The sequence below is a fragment of the Pocillopora damicornis genome, chromosome 7 (genome assembly GCF_964200805.1).
Source record: "Pocillopora damicornis chromosome 7, jaPocDami1.2, whole genome shotgun sequence".
NCBI classification, from domain to species: Eukaryota; Metazoa; Cnidaria; class Anthozoa; order Scleractinia; family Pocilloporidae; genus Pocillopora; species Pocillopora damicornis.
The window spans coordinates 2005106-2021723 of record NC_142676.1 but is presented as its reverse complement, the minus strand read 5'-3'; the positions used below and the strand labels follow the sequence as shown (position 1 = coordinate 2021723).

Below are 16618 nucleotides of genomic sequence, written 5' to 3'. Positions count from 1 at the left end.
CCGAGATATGTATGCATAAGCGACAGAAGAAGAAAAGTAACTTGTACCCGTAAATCCTGAATTTCCTTCTATTTTCTCTGCTACAAACCGGGAACGAGCCAATGTTTTGATAAAGCACAACAGTCTTGGCTGAGTTTATTTCATTCACAAAACGGACGTCGGTATCAATTTAAGGCTACATATTAAGATAATCAGTTTCTTAACAGGACAGTATAATATACAGATTTAGCCAAGCCTAAAAGCGGAGCTCGCATTTTTTTTCCCGCACGTCTCAAGGGCACAACGCCTTGCTCGGGCCAGGACTAGAACTCAGGTCGTCCGACTCAGAGCCCAGTGCACTGACCACTGGATTACCGGACAAAGCCGTGGTACAATTGAGCACGCATGTTAAAAGTAGCACCTTGTACGGTCGTATGGTCGTACAACCAAATTTTTTCGGCTTGATGGGTTACTACTATTTTGTACAATTATGGGGCTACGCTCTGCGAGCTCCGCTATTATGTGTAAAAAAAAAACAAAACAAAACAAATCAAGAAAAGGAAAGAAATAGCAGAGCTAAGATGCCAAACAATTGGCCGCTGACAAAACTTCATCCGAACATTTTCCTCATCTTGGTCAACGAATTTTTAGATCTCTACTTTCTGTTCTAGCCACACATCTGGCGCGCTGTATTTGTGTGTATCCGCTTAAACGCCATTGTGTTTCTTTAACCAGTAGCTCTCGGGGTTGCAGATTAGATTAGATTTTTCGTTCATGCAGAGGTAATCAAACACAATCCAAAGTGTAGATGTATTCAAGATCAGTATAATGGCCTAGAAATTCTTTTTGTCCTCTTGTGGGTGCTTTGTTATCCCAGCCGCTCTCTTAATCTTATCAAACCACTGAGCAATCTCTTCTTCCATGGTACTAAATAGCATGGTCACCAAGACAAGACCCACGATAATGTACCCACCAAAGAACACCGTGTGGTGCATGTTCTGCGGCACATAGTCCCCGAGACCTGAAATACCGAAAATCAACAAAAGAAATGACATGCAAGTCAAAACTATGCCTTAAAACTTGAGTTCTAAGGCATTTAAGGCCTGTTCCAAACGTCGTGCTACTGCCGTGCCGAACTCAAATGAAATAGTAATTTCGATTTAAGCACGGCAGTAGCACGCCGTTTGAAACCATTAAGCGCGGCACGGCTGAATTAGGTTCGGTACGACTACTTAGCGCGGCAGGCCTTGCCGTGCCGCACGGCAGTAGCACGACTTGGTTTCAAACGTTGTGCTACTGTCGCGCCGAACTCAATTCATAAATTAATTTAACGGATTTTGCATTATTTGCATACTATTACGCATGCGCACTGATAAAAAAGACAAATCTACCCGTTTTGCCCGAAAGCTTGAGAGAAGAGGAATCCGACGGTGACAATAAATTGCTTAGGGTTAGGGTTAGGGTTAGGGTTTGGAAACGCCGGCACGATCGTAATACAGTAACTTGCTGGCTCTCGTCAAGGGAAACCAGAAGAAGAATAAATGAAAAAATTTCAAAAGTAATCCTCTCCTTGCAATAACAGTATTCAATATGGACTGTTGCATTCGCCTGCGTTGCCTTCTGGCATTTAAAATTGTCTTAAACAAAACAAACTTCTCGCGCTCTTCGTTGAGGTTTCCCTCAGCCATTTTGGATGGGGCGATACCGCTGGATGGATGGTTTGTTTTGTCTTTTGAATTTGGCGCGACTGCATTAGGTTCGACGTTTGAAACCGCTGCCGTGCTATCGTCGTGCCACTGCCGAGCCAAATTCATTTGAGTTCGGCACGGCAGTAGCACGACGTTTGGAACAGGCCTAATCCGCTGTCTCTCAGTAAAAAAGAAACACTGTGTAATCGTCAGTTTATCGATTCGAGTCAAGGATCAGAAGACAGAATGATATTTTTAGACGTTTTATGCTTTAGATCTATTTGTTCTCTTCGAAGGGCTGTGCTTTGTTTTGGTACCAAGTGTATACAGAGCCTTTCGATTCTATGTCGTAAAACTAGAGTATTATTAAAGACCAAACAGGCCATGAGGAAATACATGTGTAGCTAATATGTTGATAAGAATTAAAAAAAAAAATAACGAAACTGCCACACCGGCCAAGTTTTAAGTTTCGAACCTGATTGTTTTGAGAGTTCTCTAATGCGTGTTTCATTAATAGAGAACGACATTAACAACAACAACAACAACAATTTGGGATCCTGTTGTTTCAAGAATTTTGCTCTCAGAAAAAAATGCATGGACCCCTCGTACCCTCCCCTCCCCCCGATCTGCCACTGTTTTCTTACCTATCGTTGTCAGAGTCACAAAGCAATAGTAGAACGCTTCAAACAGCGACCAATCCTCCCACAGGGAGAATAGCAGTGTACCAGCCGCTAGATAAGCTACAGTCATGCTCAGGACGCTCTTGAAAGTAAGGTTACCCTCTTGGTTGACTTCACTTGCCAGCGGTTCAGAGTCAAAGTCGTCTTTCTTATGTGTTTCTGCCACAATTTTTCTCTTTTGCTTCTCATAGGTGGAGTGAAAAAATTGAATCACCCTGGAAAAATTTTTAAAGCAGTAGAACAATTGGCATTAAAACGGTAATGATAAATGTCGAATGAAATATATTTACTTTCAGAGAACGATTAAACGTTGACTTGGGAAGAGCTAAAATCGACTTCCTTATCGTAAACCACAGATATGCAGTACACAGTGTCAAAAACTTCAAATAACAAAACTTAGTTTTAATGGTTTCAAAAAAACAGTAACAGAAAAACAGTGGTTGACGATTCGTCGTCCATCATCGAAACTAAGGTGACAATAAGGTAAATTAAGGTGAATATGAAGGCATAAAAGTAACTAACCCGGTTATTAGAGATCCTACACTCACGGCAACTACATTGAACAAGGGTATTCCAACAAATCCATACAGAATACAGAAAATACGGCCAGAGGTGGACATCGGGGTAATATTGCCATAACCTTTAGTGCATAAGGTAAAAATATTAATTCAGCGGGATTTAACTATTCTTCTACGTGTTAGTATAAAACATACCAACACATAAAACAGTTTGATATATTCTCTGCAAGACCTTTTTTCGTTCGGTGTGATTTCGGTGTGATAGGGCCGAGAGTATAAATCTAGAAGACTAAGTCGAGCTCCAGCAAATCAAGTCTCCAGTGTCACACGCAGCCGCGTAACTCGATCAAACCATTACAAGGCAGCGAAAGAGACTTCGGATAGCAGGTGTTTACTGGACTTAATTTACTTGTCATAACTAGATTTTTTTCAGGCTCCCTTTTCTGCAACCTACGAATATGCTTTCTTTAGAGCTACTACATGAATGTCCTGTGGTCGTCGAGAGTCCAGCTGGCGGGAGGTCTGTGAATTTGGCGCCTGGAATAACAAATCACTTTTTATCCAGGACCTTTAACAGATCTCCCGCTGGCCGCTCAACTCTCGTGGGTTCCTCACAAAGCTCCTTTTCTTTACCCCTATGTCCCTCTCCCTCGAACCACTTCCTCACTTCCCTTCCATCCCCTCCTTCACTTTCCCTTTCAGATGCCGGACAACCACAGTAATTTGAATTTCAGATTAGGTGAAATGCAGCTCAACTTAGCTCCCGCGCGAAAGCCTTAAAGCAAATGTAAATTTTTAAGCGATACAAAAATAATCAAGAAGAAACAAAAAAGCTCATTAAAAGGAAATTCAATAAATCATTTCTAGTTCCCTCTTACCGATAGTAGTGAATATTGTGCAAGCGAATAACCACGACTCATCTAAGCTCCATTCGGCAGAAATGGACGACTCCGGGTTAAAACCTTCTTCGTATAAATCCAATTTGTTTTTCGCTTGCACAGACCACGTGTCAAAGTCAAGATCTTTTCCACTCCACAGGTCCACAAGTAATTCATCTCTCGAAATTCCTGGCTGGCCGTCTGATACTGACACACGTTCAGTAGCCTCGAATTTCCTAAAAACGAACGCTCCGAATAACCCATACATGATTAAAATTCCGACTAATACAGTGTTGTAAGCCATGTGCGCCCCAACCTCTCCTAAAGTCCTCATGATTTGAACCGTATGAAGCGCAAGAAAGCTAAAATTCTTATATCTGTAATTTTATCCTGAACTGGACTGTTTTTATTTTTACCTAATTCAAAAGCTTACTTATAATGCAAATTGAAGACGACTCAGATTTAATAATTCATGATAAATACAATGCTTTGTCTGCGATTTGAACAATATCCCCGTGGGGATAAAAAAAAAAAAAACAGGTCCGGAGTGCGTATAGTCTAGCGGTTATCGACCAAAATTGTTCAAATTAATGATAAAAGCATGAAACTTTGTCACAACACTTATGACCCTAAGACTAACATTTTTTGATATAGGGCCAATCCAAATTAACTTCTGGTGACGAGAACCACAGATATCAGAAATCGCTAACATGGAAACGAGGCTAAGAATTAAAAAAATCCTCTTTAACAACATTGCTTGGGGAAATTTGCGACAAAAGCCTTCAAACATAACAACCGAGTCATTTTCTGTCTATTCGTATTCATCTTATGCTATTACGTGACTATCCTCTATAATATTTATCATAATGTTTGGCTGCCCTGCGGTTAAACGTTAAATATACCTGTCTACGTAATTTTCTGAATCACGATTGGTAAAACCTGTTTACCTTAGAAATATAGAGCTTACGTCTTTGGTTGACTTGACGTTCTCCTCCGTTACTTTAGCAAAATTAACCAGCTATAATAAATAAGCTTTGGTTAACAGATTTGGGATACCTGTGGTAAATCGTTCGACTAAACTTCTCTGAACGGCGCTTTAGGTGAAATCCTAAAATGTTCTCCTATCTGACCAAAATTCAACAAACGATTGATGTAATGCCTAATTCTTAGTCGATCTACTCTAGTCGTTAGTGACACCGTCGTAAATAGTTATGCTGTTGGCAGTTGCCGCCACAGTTGCACAAACCAGTGCATGCCAAATTAGCTTTTAAGCAATAGCATCGTCCCTTACATGAGGCTCTGCATCCACATCGAATAAGTTCGTGACAAGATTCCTTTCCTTGAGGTAGAGCTTTCCAGAATGGTGACCATGAGTTGTGGAAGCACTTTCTGACGAAGGAGGGTTTGGCCTCATACGTAGCCTTCTTGGAACACTGCTGTTTTGACGTGCTGCTCAAGTCATGCTCTAGTGGGAGTGATACCGTCTAAGCTTCTAGACCTCTTTGAAAAGAGCTTTTATTGCTCCTCGTTTACTTTCGTAAGGCTGCTTTACGGTCATATATAAGGACAACAAACCTCTCAAGCACAGCCATGCACTCCTCTGTGATCTCTTGGGGTGATGCTTTGAGGACTTTTAGCACTGGTGTCAGTTGAGAAAACAAGTTCCACACATCCCAAGCCGTTTTCTTTCCACGCCCTCTAAAAGACGAAACAGTATCACACCCAGTTGGTGCATGGAACATTGGTAGGGTCGAGGCTTTATCAGGACCCAGGGACATTGTTATGGTAAGTGCAAGGATATTCTGTACATTCTTTCCAGACCCAAAGGTGATCCAGAGTTCATCTCTTGGAAGAGTGCTAGCCACTGAAATAGTAAATACAACATCTGTATCGTTGTTTCTAATTCTATTTCATCAGTGTCCCCTTGAGGTTGTATCGAATACATAGACCGTAAGGCCACTATCTTCCTCTTCATGTGTGCAAGGCGCAAGTAAGCTCATCTCCGTTCTTTCAGTACTCGATAGGATACCCTCATCATAGATAGAGTAGGTGCTCTGACCCTCGAGAACCTTCAGTGAAACCACCTTAAATAATATGAATATAAATATTTGTGATTAAACCACTCGCAGAAAGCCTTTCTAGTCAGCAGGAATTCTTGTTGATGCGAGCATATTGCACCTTTGTCCAGAGCCTCTCTTTTCTCGCAATGATCTCTTCATTAAATCATCCTGATAGACATCCCAGATTAAATCAGCCCTTCTCGCCGTTTCCAGGTGTTTTAGGATGTAAGGGGCGTACACGGTACTTAAGTATTCATCAAACGTGCGTGCTGTTCTTGGCTGTAGCATCTGCACAATAGCAGTTCCATCAAGAATAACTACATCAGCGACTGGTTGAGTCGCGATCTCTGCTGATGTGCTGGGTAAACACAGCGCCAAGTCTGCCTTCTGTCCTCCTCTAAGCTGACAAAGCTGCGAAAGAGGTGGCGGCCATGGTTGGTTCTCATACTTGAAGAAATCTTCCGTGTTTCCATCACGAATCTGACAAGCTATGTGAAGTTGCAAAAATAAGACACAGTCATCCCTCAAAACTTCTACTTTCGTCTTTCACGGTCTCCCTTTTCGTCGACGTGAAAGTGGGAAGATTATTCTTCTTGAAAGTTTGTGACAAACCGCTCATTGGCAAACTAATTGAACTGTTACTCACCAATTTTTGTAACACTGCGAACAGTTTTTACCACCGTATCAACCATAATATCCCAGATATGAATCGTCATCAGGTTTCCTCCTCCCTCTAGGGAACGGGTTGCCAAGTTCTTGAATGAAGATAGTGTATTCAGTCCGTCTTAATGCTTTCTGGATACCTGACTTCTGCTCATGATGGTCATTTTCCTCTGTTTGATTGTTGCTACCTTCGAACTCTTGATTCATCCTGGAGAGCTCAGGACCGGCCACCATCCATCTTCTCAAAGCTGATGGATTCTCTGTGAGATCAACTGCGCCTCCTTCGTCCCCTATAACATTAGCATTCTCCTGCCCGTGCACAAGATGCGCACGAACAGGAAATGCTCTTACCCCGAGGGTAGATGAGATTACTTGTGCCTTGCATGCATGAAGAGGCAGATACTCGCCTCGTGGTCCATGTACTTGGTTAGGCTATTCAGCCTACGTATGGGGCCTTCCTTTGTCAGCCAGTGCTTCCAAGCCCATCAGACAGGGGTGGCGGCAGCTCAACGACTCATGGTTACCATTCTAGAAAGCTCTACTGCAAGCAAAGGAATCTTGTCACGAACTTATTCGATGCGGATGCATAGCCTCATGTAGAGGACAATGCAAGAACTTAAAGGCTTATTTGGCATGCACTGGTTTGTGCAACTGTGGCGGCAACTGCCAACAGCCATAACTATTTACAACGGTGTCACTAACGACTAGAGTAGATCGACTAAGAATTAGGCATTACATCAATCGTTTGTTGAATTTTGGTTAGATAGGAGAACATTTTAGGATTTCACCTAAAGCGCCGTTCAGAGAAGTTTAGCTGAACAATTTACCACAGGTATCCCAAATCTGTCAACCAAAGCTTATTCATAATAGCTAATTAATTTTACTAAAGTAAAGGAGGAGAATGTCAAGTCAACCAGAGACATAATCTTTATATTTCTAAGGTAAACAGGTTTTACCAATCGTTATTCAGAAAATTACGTAAACAGGTATATTTAACATTTAACCACAGGGAAGCCAAACATTATGATAAATACTATAGAGGGTAGTCACGTAATAGCATAAGATGAATACGAATAGACAGAAAATGACTCGGTTGTTATGTTTGAAGGCTTTTGTCGCAAATTTCCCCAAGCAATGTTGTTAAAGAGGATTTTTTTTTTATTCTTAGCCGCGTTTCCATGTTAGCGAATTTCTGATATCTGTGGTTCTCGTCACCAGAAGTTAATTTGGATTGGCCCTATATCAGAAAATGTTAGTCTTAGGGTCATGAATGTTGTGGCAAAGTTTCATGCTTTTATCATTAATTTGGACAATTTTTTTTTTGGTCGATAACAGCTGGATTAGTATGCATATTCACTCTTTAAAACTTATTGCGCGTGTGAGCACTTATGAGGACAACAACTGCAAGCGATTTTATGGGTTTTGTTGGCTCCTACAGTTTCTCGAAAGTTATCAACTGCATCTCACAATCGTCATATGCCACTTATGTCACGATCAACCACTACGACTACTTATTTGTGTCAGACAAGTCTGAATCTAACGGAATATTTCTAAGAAAAAACTTTACATCACTGACAAATACTTGCTCTTTTACTCGGTATATTTGATAGTAGTGAGGGGGGGAGTTAAAATTTGAGGTTTTTCTTGGGAGGGGGGAGGGGAGGTAATTTTCTCAAGATGAACATTATTACAGACCAGTTTTCACTGACCTGTTTATATTAACACAATTTGAAAATTGATCCGACAAAGTTGGTGGTTTCACCCGGCATAAAATACTTATATACATGCATACGAATTGTGTCATTATCGTAATACCGCCCATGAATTGTTAGACCATTAGATGTGTTTGAGCGTTTAGTATAAGCGCTAATGGAGCATTATTGTATTTTAATGTTCGGCCGCTTATCACATTGGTTAATTATTCAGATTTTTTGAGAAGTTGACATCTTCTTTTAGAAGAGCAAGAAGAGCTATTATCCCAAATATACGAGGGATTTCTATCTCAGTGTGGAAAGCCTTCTACAGTGGCTTGTGGGTACTACACATGGAGTTTTCGATCTACACCTTGTAACCCAAGAGAGAATTGAGCTATTGGGAGAGAAGTTTGGAAACCAGCCCTTCGATTTCACGACCAATTCATTCGACTGTAGACTTGTTGCTGTCAAACCAAAATCCCAAACACTTAAGACGTTTCTAATGTAAGCGGAATAAGCCTAAGCTGAATAATACGATTGTACCTTCTTTTCGTTGAGAGTTACTTTCTCTTTAAAGGTTAAATGTCGTAAGAGGTTATATTTAGACGTCGCGAGAGGTTATAATGATCAGCCTCAGTATTTTTTGGTGCAGCAATGAAAAATCAGTCCATGTTCCCACTTACTAATACATTTTCCCTCGTACTTTACAGATATACTGAAAATGCTCTGCGAAAAACGCAGGAAATGGCTTTTCGAGACCCCAATTTTAAACCCAAATGAGTAGTCGTAGTAGTTGATCGTAACATATGTGGTCAATAACCTCGTTATCTTGGTATTTAGACTTCCTGACAAGACATATCATTATTCAGCATAACCTTAGGGGTTACACTTGTGTGTGTCTTGTTTTTTCCTAATTTTCAGAGCTGTTCCAAAGTCCACCATAGTTCTATAGAGTCTGTGGCTCAGTGGTAGAGCATAGGAGCGCGGAATCCGAAGGTCTGAGGTTCGATTTCTCATGGGGACTCAGACGAAAAACGTCTTTCCCCGCTATTTCTTTGACGAGCTTAAATACTAACCATCTCTGTTATTCTGTTCCTCTGCTGTTCCTAAAGTCGCCCCTCCTGAGACACATTACATAAGTTCCAGCGTCGTATAATCTCCGAGATGTTAAGCGAACATAACATGCACTCTCCCACACAAACTTGCTCAAACTTGTCGCGACCAATACCTAAATAATTTTCTACTATGACCTAAGCGAAATGTTAAACGGAAAACGCAACACTCGATTGCGATGAATGACTGACATACTTAAGAAAATTGGTACGAGGTACCAACAGTAATAGTGTTCATTCTTCTCTTCCAAGCTGGAGGATACACAACTTACATAGACAGGAACTATGACTAAATAAAGAAAACAGTCCAATTCAGGACAAGAGGGTCGTGGAGCAAGTACCGACAGATATAACAATTTTAGCTTTATTTGTCTAGACTAGCAATTCTGAGGCAAATTGCATTTTACTGTAATGTCTCTTTTTCTGTAGATGTATCTCTTTTTTTTGAAAATCTGAGTAAAAGTCGAAGGCTCATGAATAATCATTGACTATTTGTTGAACCAAACATGATAACGAAACTCGGAGTTAGGGTTGATGCTATCTGATTGTAAGCCGCGTCAAGATTCCACATACGTTCAGTAGAAACAGATTACCCTAGCCAAACTTAGCTCACTCCTCAGCTGCTTTCGTTTCCTATCGCGCTCCAAATTACTAACCGAACCCACCTGGAACAGGCCAGCTAAAAATAGAATACAGAATAACAGTTTCAAGTTGCTATGATGAAGAAATAACCCTTTCTTTCGAGGTAACCGGTTCTATCCATCATCTGTATCGTCAGATACCATAATTATACAATAATTCGTTATTTCAATTCTGGAATTGTTGCTTAATTTCATCTTTTTTTTTTCCAAGACCGTTCATATTAGGAAGTTTGCGGTCGCGGTCTGGTAATCTTAGAGGCTAATTTGAGTATGCGAGATAAATCAACATGATTGGGTACTGTTTGAATTTAACCTGTCACTCACAATTGAGTGCTCGCTCGTAAACGAAAGTCAAACGCAATTCTCGATTAACGTCTCGTTTCGAAAACTCTTCCAACGAGTTCCCAATCTACAGTTATGTGGGAATCAAATGACAATCAAGAACTAAAGGACAATAATACGGTGAGATATCTTTCAATATAATTTATTTAAAAGCCAAGAAGGAAAGCATTTTGCGTAAAATTTCATTTTATCGAACTACTTTGCTTCTCAGCTTTGCAATAGTCCTAAGGAAAGTACACGAAAGCGTGAATTTAAACCTTCTCGTATTTCCGCAGGAGCGAAAAGTTTCTGGAAAGCTGAGAGAGAAGACGAGAAAAAGGAGACCTAGAAAATCGATTACTCAGGTTTGCAATGCTTTTTTAAATGCTTAGAGAGATAAAACAGCCTCAAATCAATAATGCAGCGAACGCGGTTTTGTTGTAGTCACAAATCACCGGTGCGCTCGCATCGCGTTGCATCCAATTTAATGTTTCCCGCTCACCTAATTTTCCTTCACGATATTTAATTGCATATTTCTCCGATCCTACGTAAGCTCTGCTCGTAAAATATACATTTCGAATTTGATTTTTGTTAAGAAAAAATAATTTACACGGGAAGAATCACCTTGTGAGGGTTTGTCTCGATTTGCTGTCGCCGCAGTCATATTTGGGCGCCATTTTAAAAGTTCTGCTTTGCGATTTTGCGGGATGTCTTTTAACTAGACCTTATATTACGTACGAGTAACAAAAAGTGTTACTTATTGCCTTTTTTCTTCCCCAATTAATTTGTTATAAACATCCTTTCTCAAATATCAATTATTGTTGTTGTTTAGAACTAGAATGTGTATATAAATGTTATTTTTTCAGTTCACTTTCTTCAATATTTTAACCGTGTGGGCACGCAGCCACTATTCTAAACTAATTTTCTTCGTAGAGCTTAATTTTATGTTCGGTCTAAGATTTCCACACAGCCCTGTACTATTACAAAACAAAGCCATTAATGTCTTCTTTTTCCAAGAACTGTATGCATAACAAGATACAGTGCCGTGCGGAAATCTCATCGTTTTTGTTCTGCGTCCTCATAAAACATAAATCAACAAATCAAACTTAGCTGCCATTATTTAATCTAGTTAGTAATATTTCGTGCCAAATGCATGGGTACTGTGGTTCCACTTCAGTAAATTAACAAGGGGAATATTCTCCTCAACATTATTACTGAATTTCATTGAATAAGTGCCCATGCTCAAATAAGAGATCCTGTTTCTATTGCCACTTTATTTGAAAATTTTTAAGCTTGAACTGTAACTGAATCAGTAAAGTTCATGATTACTTAATAAGTGCCCCCTCAATTAAGCACGTTCTTTCCCGTAAGCACCCCTCCTTTATTGGCCAAAATTATAAATAAGCACCTGGGGCCCTATTTGAGGAAATGTGGTATCACTGAGCCTTGTACAAGTCTGAGAAGCTGCCACTGCTGTCAGTTTTATGTTGGCCCAAACAGTCTCAAATTTTCTTTTATTTTGTTTCTTCGTGATCATTCTTCACCTTCCCTTTTAAGACCTTTCTGAGTTTGCAGGTTTGTTAGATAAGTCACTCAACAGATAGTTGTCTCCCTCAATGTCTTAACAAGTGACTTATTATCTTTTATGCTTTTATTACTTAAAATATCTTATGCCATCAAATCTCACCTCAGAAGTGTGAGTATGCAACCTGTAGGGATCAGAATCTGTGATCTCTCACCAGCTCACACTTGCTGCCCAAGGAAAAAACTTGCACATTACAGACATGATATGCACATTTTCTGTGCCAAAATCTATGGAGTGTCCTTAAAAATCTTCAGGCGTCTTGTAACATGACCAAGTCCTTTATAGAATATCCCCAATTTCAAAAGAAAATTTTCCCCTCTTTGATTCTGAAAAAGTTGGTAGGTATAATCACTGTATGGACCAGAATGATTGAGAGAATTTATTGAAATCCTCCAATTCCTCTCTTTCAGTTTTGAAATTCCTCTTACCTCTAACTGACTGGCCACTGATGGTAAAAGAGGGCAGGATTTTTCTGTCACCATGGGTTTGCAATTTTTGTGTTCTTAGTTTGGCTGTTAAAGATTTAATCCTAGGAACAAATGGGTTCTAATTTCTCCTTTCATTATCCAGCGTGAATATAATGTAAAGGTCATGAGAATAAAGGAATTGATCACCAGGTTAAAACACTCTTGATTATCAAACAAATTCTCCTGGTCAGTACCATAGGAAATGTAAAAAGGACAGTGTAGAGAATGTGAACTCTAATGTAAGGGTGTAAATGGTAAGCTATAATAAGTGCATTTGCTTATCTGGAATAATCCAATGTAGCACATTTTCTTTCAAATGTACCAAATATTTCAGACTACTTTAAAGCACTCTTAGTGGCAGGTGAAACAGCTGGTCTGGGAAATTGTGTTTAACCCCTTAACTTCCAGATGCGATTAACAAGTAACTTCCCCCTATGATATCCATGCAGTATCCAGCAAACAAGTAATGAGAATACTCAAATGTGTCATGTAGAAGTTGTTTTCTTGATCTAACACCAAATTCTTGTAACTAATTTACAAGGAAATATATAGCAACTAGAGAGGAGAATTAACAATCAGATCTTGGGAGTTAAAGGGTTAAATAAGATACTCTCTTTAGATGACATACTTATTCCCCTCTAATGGTGGATCATGGTTAAACTTTCAACTTACAATGAAATTCATTGCCTATAGCTCTTAGAGGCAATGCATTTGAAAGTTAATCTTAAAAACCTTAAGATTAATTCAAGTTTCCTGTCTCTTCCTGGCTGCCAGTGCAATGTTCAAAAGTTTCAAAGGTGACACAGATTGAAGAAAGAGAATAAAAACAAAGCCTAAATTGTAGAGTTTTTTTTTTAGGAAATACTCAAAAGAAACCTTGGAAGGAAAACCTTAAAAACCAAGTTGTGTAATATGCAAGTCATGTGACCAGACACGTTCTTTCCAAAATTGTCCAAAGAAAGAGAAGTGAAAAAGAGGATAATGGGGTATTTGTTAGGGTGTCAGAGAACCAGATATGACAATGCCAAAGAACTGGGGTGCTGCGATCCCTACTGTTGCGAGATGATTTTTCATACAAATATCATAATTCAGGTTTAGGAAAAGGCGCCACCTCCCCTTGTCTACAGGGAAAAAATTCGTTTCCAGTGTTTGCTGGTCCTTGTTGGTTTCTTGAATTGTAGCCCCTTGATACACAAGGAGTAACAGCATCATAAGCTACTTCACTCAAGCTGAGCAGAAATTGGTAACTGTGAACCTCCTTTGAAAAAACCCCAGTGATACCTCAGAGATTTACAGCTCAGTGGTTACAAGAGCTGAAAACTCTACTCCCTGTTGTTCAATATTATGTTCTGTAAGTGACTAACTTCTGGGAATTAGGTTGTTGCTTTGTTCAAGGAGCTTCTGGGAAGGGACTCTCCCCTTCCCCCTAGTATGATAAGATAAAGATTTACAAGATCCATCAAACCCACTGTGAAAATAAAATTAATTTCCTTTCCGAGCTTTCAACTGACCAGCTTTTTTTTTTTTTTTCAATTTCTTCCCTCATCAACAGGTTTCTAACTGTTGATTGTTAATATTTACCTTGATTAGGCTACAGCAGCAGAGGAACAGCCTGCCCTGCAGTTACCTCCAAGACAAGGATCTCTTTCGCAACAAACACCATCTCATACTCTACAGACAGTTCTGCAGCCTACGAACACAGTATTGCAACCTACAGAAACTGCCGGTGAGCCACTACATACACTGCCTCAGTTGATGCAGTTGGTACAGAAACTGCATCCACTATCAGGGGGGGATCAAACAGTAAAAACAGCGCCACAGCTGCCAACAAGTCAACCTTTACAGGCATCAATGCAGCTCCAAGAAGCTGCTCATCAGACTCAACCAACTGTGTCTCAGTCTTCACAAATGCTGATGCAATCACAGATCACTACATCCCAGCCCCTACAAGTTTCTATGCGGCCTCTAAATACTACACCACAGCTTACCCACACAGTGTCACACTCTTCTCAAACAATTTTGCAGCCCACACAAAGTTTGCTTCAACCGCCACAAAGTCTGCTACAGGCTTCACAAGCTTCGCTTCAGCCTCCTCAGACACTCTTTCAGCTTCCACAGACCGTGCTCCAAATAGCACCCCAAACTCTGCAAACCGTGCTTCAGGCTCCAAATAATACTCTTCGGGCTCCGCAACCGGCAGGGCAGCAACTTCCGCACTCTGGACCATTGGAGAGTACCCCATCTTTAGCTTCACTCGCCCAGTTCACTCTCCCTCCAAATCTGTTTCCCTCACCGTTGTTAAACAGCGCTATCCAAGCGCCTCTCCAGCCTTGCGTCCTGTCTTCTCATACATCTCCTCATTCATCCACCATGAGTATGCTTAGTGCTCTTCAAGATGATAAACTTGCTTTGATCCTTCCAGTGTTAGTGAGAATGGAGCATAAGATAGATCAGATTATGGCGATTATCGGCGCTAAATCCAGTGTTGGAATAAATGGGCTGCAAACAGAAAACAAGTATAATCCCAACTTGATAGACAACCAGTGCGAAAGTGGCCCAAATTCTGTCACGACAGGAAACGAATCAATTGAATCAAAGACGGAAAGTCATTTCACTACTGTTACGATGGTAAATCAGTTAAATACAGATAACTTAGCTAACCATTCGAATATACCTTTGCCAGGAAAGCAAAAGAAATGTTTTACGAAGGGAGACCAAGCGGTGAGCGCACCTATCAAATCTCAGTCAAAAGAAAGCCAGTCAACTGCGTCAACAACAAATTATAAGCGGTCTAATGTTAACTTGACTGAATCCCACTCGAGTGACGGAGCGATGGAGAACAGCGATACAGACACTGCTATGGAATCTATTAGCGTCGAAGCTTCCAGTTTAACTTCCTCGTGTAACGTGACGAATTTGCATCCTGGTTTATCGACAGCTCAAGGTCGTCTGATTCAACGTAAAATGGCAAAAATAACTGAGCTTACGCTGCCTGAAAATTCAAACTTTCCCATTTCACGTGACAATATTATTGCGATGCAGGCAAAGTCCACCTCCACGATGAATTTTGCCGTGCGCCTGATGCGCGAATTGTTTACCTTGGAGGAACTTGATGGGAAGAACATTTCAGGAGCCAGAGGGAAAGACAGAGTCGACCCGAACAGAGTGGAAATCATTAAAGAAATTGTCTTCCAGGTTTATCGTACATTACCGTCTGACAGAGATATGGTGTGGAGGTGCTGCCGCAAGGCAATGGATTCCTTTATGCGTCGCATGAAACGGGAGCGTACGCTGAAAAGCAAAACTAACTCTGCTGTAACTATTTAACGTGAATTTTTGATACAGATCCAACTCGTGGCTTATCATTTCCAAAGTGCTTTCAGTACGAGATCTTTATTATTTTGCCTATTTATTGACTTCATCATCATCCTCTTTGTTTTCTTTAAATAGTTTGGAAGAAATGTAAGTTGGTTGTTGTGAAAAATACGAAATGGAAAAAAAGGAGCTGTTGTTTTAAGGATTGTTTGGTGCATACCATCTCAAATTTAGTTTTGGGCCGGGCAGTTTTCCCGCAAATTCCTCTGCGTTGTATATTGGGAACATAAAGAGGAGGTTATTGTTTATAACAGTTCCTTGTTTCGATTGGTTGAAGTCAATATTTGTTAACTGAACATAGTGAGGCGACTCTGTTACTTGGCTTGACTTGTTTGACTGATACAGTTTCGTGCATAAGACTATTAAATGATTATACGGCAATAATAACAGAGTCTGAGGAGAACAATTGTTTTAATATGATTATACTCGGGTGATTATTAGAGCAACTGCATTTTCTTTCACTTTACTCGTTTTCTCCTTAAAATCATTACGAATTTGCGCGAGGGCCATTTGAAACTGAGTGCTTCACATTGCAGGGTGATTACTTAACAACTATTTACCGAAGTGAAGTATCCAGCCAGTGCTGGATGTTTACCGAGCCACGAAGCGGCGAGGTAAATATCCACCACTTCCCACCGACCCTAATATATCTTGCTTGACTTCGACCTGCGTTATCTCAGGTGGCTCTGCCACTTTCGTTTCATTTCATTGGCGTTTTAAATTTCGTCACCGATTTCAATCCCGTTTTTACTCACTTTATTTGCGCTTGTCTCTGAACTCTGCTTTGAGTTGTGGATGCGTTCGCTGTTCTAAGTTTCATTTCTTAGTCATGTCAGCAAAAATTCTTTATCCATGACGCCAAAATCAAAATGGAGAGCAAAATTTCATTTTCGTTGTCTTCAAAATAAAAATGAACTGACAGTCTTCTGCTCTTCACTTTGATTTTAACGTCAGGGA

At 40.2% G+C, this 16618-nt stretch overlaps 2 protein-coding genes across 3 annotated transcripts; one reads left to right on the top strand and one right to left on the bottom strand.

Moving 5' to 3' along the window:
• Nucleotides 1-104: 104 nt before the first annotated feature.
• On the bottom strand, nt 105-4207 carry LOC113667739 (TWiK family of potassium channels protein 7). Its single transcript, XM_027183599.2, has 4 exons — nt 3744-4207; nt 2870-2987; nt 2312-2562; nt 105-1000 (listed from the first exon to the last, which is right to left on the bottom strand). The coding sequence occupies exons 1-4, from the start codon at nt 4075-4077 to the stop codon at nt 813-815; spliced, it is 891 nt and encodes a 296-aa protein (XP_027039400.2). The 5' UTR covers nt 4078-4207; the 3' UTR covers nt 105-812.
• Nucleotides 4208-10235: 6028 nt separating this feature from the next.
• LOC113667795 (uncharacterized) lies at nt 10236-16046 on the top strand. Of its 2 annotated transcripts, XM_089213281.1 has the most exons (4): nt 10306-10375; nt 10531-10599; nt 12230-12303; nt 13877-16046. In XM_089213281.1, the coding sequence occupies exons 3-4, from the start codon at nt 12268-12270 to the stop codon at nt 15611-15613; spliced, it is 1773 nt and encodes a 590-aa protein (XP_089069407.1). In that variant the 5' UTR covers nt 10306-10375; nt 10531-10599; nt 12230-12267; the 3' UTR covers nt 15614-16046. The 2 variants fall into 2 exon arrangements, with proteins under 2 accessions (XP_027039460.2, XP_089069407.1); XM_027183659.2 differs by lacking the exon at nt 12230-12303 and having other exon boundaries at nt 10236-10375.
• Nucleotides 16047-16618: the final 572 nt, after the last annotated feature.

Bases quoted from the DNA above. Each gene is read 5' to 3' on its own strand.
- LOC113667795 (XM_027183659.2), top strand. From the start codon at position 10,331: ATGTGGGAATCAAATGACAATCAAGAACTAAAGGACAATAATACG. The intron at 10,376-10,530 runs GTGAGATATCTT...GTATTTCCGCAG, and splicing joins AACTAAAGGACAATAATACG to GAGCGAAAAGTTTCTGGAAA. The intron at 10,600-13,876 runs GTTTGCAATGCT...TACCTTGATTAG, and splicing joins CTAGAAAATCGATTACTCAG to GCTACAGCAGCAGAGGAACA.
- LOC113667739 (XM_027183599.2), bottom strand. From the start codon at position 4,077: ATGAGGACTTTAGGAGAGGTTGGGGCGCACATGGCTTACAACACTGTA. The intron at 2,988-3,743 runs GTAAGAGGGAAC...TATGCACTAAAG, and splicing joins CACAATATTCACTACTATCG to GTTATGGCAATATTACCCCG. The intron at 1,001-2,311 runs GTAAGAAAACAG...TCGGTATTTCAG, and splicing joins TGTGACTCTGACAACGATAG to GTCTCGGGGACTATGTGCCG.